Raw genomic sequence first — 4,364 nt, forward strand, 5'->3', positions numbered from 1 at the left:
ATTTCTCTTTTTACAATCATCAATATTATTTTATTTATTCGTGCATTTTAATCGAGTGTAAATTGTTTAAGCTTATAAACAAATTTTTTTATGCTTGAAAAAAAAAAAAACCTTAAGGAAAATTATAGTAATAATAATAATAATACGTTTATTATAAAAAAAAAATTGAATCGATTGAAATTAAAAACATGTAAAATTCATTGAGATTTAAAAAAAAAAAAAAATTGAGTATCATATGAGGAGAGATCATATTAAATTCGATAAAATGTGGTGCCAATATTTAGCTTATTGTAAAGAAATTTAAATACATTTTACGGGAATAAATTATATAATAATAATAATATTAATACTGGCAAAAGCTAAAAAAATTAAAAAAAATAAAATAAATATTTCATAAGGCGGTACTCTTGTTCGCAATAAAAAAAAAATATTAATAATAATAATAATTTGACAATAAAAGTTAATTAATTAAGTATTAATAATTGACAGTAAAAAAAAAAAAAAAAAAATTACTTTTTTTTGCTTTTGCCGAGAGTAAGCGTGTGATGACTAGATGATAATTGATTTAAAAATTGTTGTTTTCTCCTGTTAAATTCAATCATTTCATCCTCAAGCTTCTTCCTCGATTCTTCAACTTTTTTCTTTTCCTCGGTATGATCTTTTTTCAATTTGTCAAATTTTGTGTGAAGCTGTAATAATTTCATTCACATAAATGATTGTTGTATTTATTAGTCATTTTAGAAAATCAAAAAATAATACATGATTCACTTTTAAATCTTTCCCTTCTCCCCGCCCTCACCCCCCCCCGATAAAAAAAAATATTACCTCTTTTTCGGCTTCCTTTAATTCTGCTTCCTTTTCCCTGACTCTAACTACAAACATTTGCCTCATTTCCTCTTCTTTCTGTTGTAATTCTTGCATGTGATTATTTCTCTTTGCTTCAAAAGCATTTTGAAAACTAAGAGGTTTGTTTTCGGCATCAACGTCGGAAAATCCCATTTGTTCGAGTCTTTTTTTCCTGTAGGTTTCATAATGTTTTGTATGCGTTTTTTCTCTCATATCTTCCATATTCGTACGAATTAACATTTCTCTTAATTTCACGAAATCACAATGACCCTCATTTTCAACTGAAAAAAAAAAAAGAACTAAAATATCAAGTAATAATTTTTTCAATTGACAATTATTCGTTTTATTTCTTTTTACACATAAAAAAAAATTCAATATTTACGATCAATGATATTATTTACGTAATTATATAAGATAACTTTCACTTAAAAATTATCTTGTAAATATTTAAATTTATCCCGAGTTTTAATAAAGAGATTGATTTTAATATTATCACAAAGAGAAATGTTAAATAAAATAAATATAAATATTTACGATTTTTTTTAAGTTGAAATTAAAATTGATCGTTCATAAATCGTGGCTTATCTATATTAATTTTATTATTATTTATTAAAAACCTTGAGTTGTTTTCTTTTTTTTTTTTTTGTTGTAGAAAAAAAAAATGAATTAAAACACTTCCACGTGTGAAAAAAAAATTTTTAACTCAATAACATTCATCTTTTAGAAATAAAAGTTTAAATAATAAAAATGGTAAAAAATTAATAATAATATTAATTGAATTTTTAATGGCCGGTGGTAAAAAATATGTTATTGATAAATAAATATGTTTAATGATACCTTGTACTGTACCCCATGGATATTGTCTAGATCTTGTCATTTTGTTTCCAATTTTAACAAAATCTGTACTTCCGACAACAGCAAAAGGAACATGAGCGTTCATGGAAGCATTTGTTTCAGCAACATTTTCATCATCTGTAGGAAATTGATAAATATGTACTCCATTGTTTTGTAGTTCTCCCATAATTTTTGTTTTAAATTTTTGCAATTCTGTTTTTGAAATAGTATCAGCTTTTGCAATTATTGGTACTATGTTAACTTTGGCATCCAGTTTCTTCATGCAAACAAGATCGATTGATTTTAAACCATGACCAGTTGGACAAATGAAATAAAGGCAAACATGAATTCTTGTGTCATGATAAGTTGATAAAGATCTTTTTATTTTAAGTTCCTCTTGCAAATATGCTTCAAATTGTGCATCAATATAATCCACTACAGCTTTAAATGAATTTTCTTTATTGATTTGATCTCCATAACCCACTGTGTCAACTATTGTTAACTTAAAAAAAAAAATTTTTTTTTTGAAAATCTTCAACACTTTAAAAATCAGTAATACATGCCTCAAAATATAAATTAAAAGATAATAAAAAATCTTTTAAAATTAAATTTAAATTTTATTTTTGTATGTTGCTTGTTAGAAAATTAAATAATAAAAACAAAGCATCACCAAACACAAAACAATATTTTATATCTCATTAGTAAAATTGAATTTTTATACAATTTTCAAGGCTATTTAAAAATTTATCAATATAAATATTGTTATCTATTAGTTATACCCTTTTTAATATAGAAAATATGAGTGATACATTGAGCAAATATTTAATAAGAAAAAATTAAAAACATATGATACCTTTAGTCTAACATTGCTTTCTTGTAACTCATAAGTGTGTGCTTTCAATTTGACAGTGGTCAAATTATGAGGACTTGGTGTTGACTCAAAACTAGTATTAAACAATGAATCCATTAAGGTAGATTTTCCCAAACCTGTTTCCCCTTTTATAAGACAATAAAAAAATATAAAAAAATGACTTCAAAAAAACAAATAATAAGCAATATTTTAAAAATCATTTAATTTACCTACCTATGCATAATATGTTAAAAATAAAACCATTTTGAACAGATTTGTTCACCAATTGATCCGGTAAAGTGTCAAAGCCAACATGTCCAGATAATTTGAGATTTCTTATACTAGCTTCCACCTCAGCGGTCTAAAATTTTTTTAAAAAATTTATTATATTCATTGACATTAAAGTCAAACTTTAAAATGCCACATGCACCCCACCCAAACAGCGTATTTTGGTAAATACCGGTTATGTTAAAGAATAAAATTTCAAGACTTACGAGGTAAAAAAAAAAATACTAAACATCACGGTAATAATATTTTATTTAATGTAAAAAATTACTTTTTAAAATTTAAAGCTCTACAATGCACGAAAATAAATGTAAAAAAAATAAAAATAATACTTACGTTAATTTTTTCAGTTTTAACGGCCGCCATTTACTCCGTGATTCATAGAGGAACACCACGAAATTCAAACAATAACGAAGGAATGAAAACATTTTGTGTTCAGTTTGCGTGAAAATAAATAGATGGTTCAACGTTTGCTGCGCTCTACTGTCACTTTCACCTTTGGAAACAAAAAAGAGCACAAATAAAACAAGCTGTGGTGTTAAGAACAAGTTCGCCATTTTCTCTGTTTTTATGAAAGTGGGTCTTTTGGCTAGCTGGAAATTTACAAGTGGTTAATATAATTTCTTAAAATTTTCTTTTAAAACCGCATAAACTCATTTTTTTATATGTTAAAATATGAAATTTTTTTTTTCGTGGTCGGTTATAATTAAAATTCAAGTTTTCCCATTTTCCAGTTGAGCTGAAAAAATGATCAAAATGGAAGAAAAATATGTGATGTGATGCTGGTGTCGTCTAATGGTTTTATTTACTTTTCGGAAAATTTTCTTTTCTGTCAGGGTTAAGAATTAACATTTTTTTAATAATTAATTTGTACAAATACAAAATAATAATTAGGAAAAATAACGAAAATGAGTTCAAAGACTAATATACCGTCGGACAAGGTAATTTTTGTTTTAATTTTTACTTAATTTATTTTGTTTTTATGGGGGGTTTTTTGTTATCATATAATTAATCGATGAATATTATTATGTTTAAACTTATTACTTTACATGTAAGTATGTACATTTACGTGAACGCATTTGACTGGTAGTGACATTTTTATTACCAAAATTTGCCCTACTTCTTTTATTAGGTACTTGGTCATTGAGGATTTTGGATTATTATTTTGTATGTGTTTATTATGTGAGGACTGTAGTTTTAGAAATTTTATCATAATTTTAATGCACACACTTGTTTAAACTCTGCATCTTTATTAAATAATGAAAAAAAAAACATAGTTTACATGAAATATACATAAATTTGTTTTAGTATATATAATTACTAATAATACTATGTAAGAAATTTATAAATATATCTTTAAGTTTCTCATTTTCATATATTACATTTAAGGTTCTTATAAATTCAATTAAAACATTTTATTTATAACAAGTGATGTATTATAATATTGCTTTTTACAGATTTCATTTTTTAAAAAAATTTTTTTATTATCAAAACTCAATTTACTACTAAAGATTTTAAATATATATATATATATATATATATATATATA

The 4,364-nt window shown here is 24.3% G+C and overlaps 1 protein-coding gene across 1 annotated transcript; it reads right to left on the reverse strand.

Moving 5' to 3' along the window:
• Window positions 1-509: 509 nt before the first annotated feature.
• Phum_PHUM116010 (Septin-2, putative) lies at window positions 510-3,181 on the reverse strand (the record flags this gene model as incomplete). The annotated part of the gene is made up of 6 exons (XM_002424120.1): window positions 510-689; window positions 826-1,127; window positions 1,684-2,182; window positions 2,534-2,676; window positions 2,765-2,891; window positions 3,152-3,181. The coding sequence occupies 6 exons, from the start codon at window positions 3,179-3,181 to the stop codon at window positions 510-512; spliced, it is 1,281 nt and encodes a 426-aa protein (XP_002424165.1).
• Between the last annotated feature and the right edge of the window lie 1,183 nt (window positions 3,182-4,364).

This window comes from Pediculus humanus, genomic scaffold (genome assembly GCF_000006295.1).
Source record: "Pediculus humanus corporis 1103172107463 genomic scaffold, whole genome shotgun sequence".
Classification (NCBI taxonomy): Eukaryota; Metazoa; Arthropoda; class Insecta; order Psocodea; family Pediculidae; genus Pediculus; species Pediculus humanus.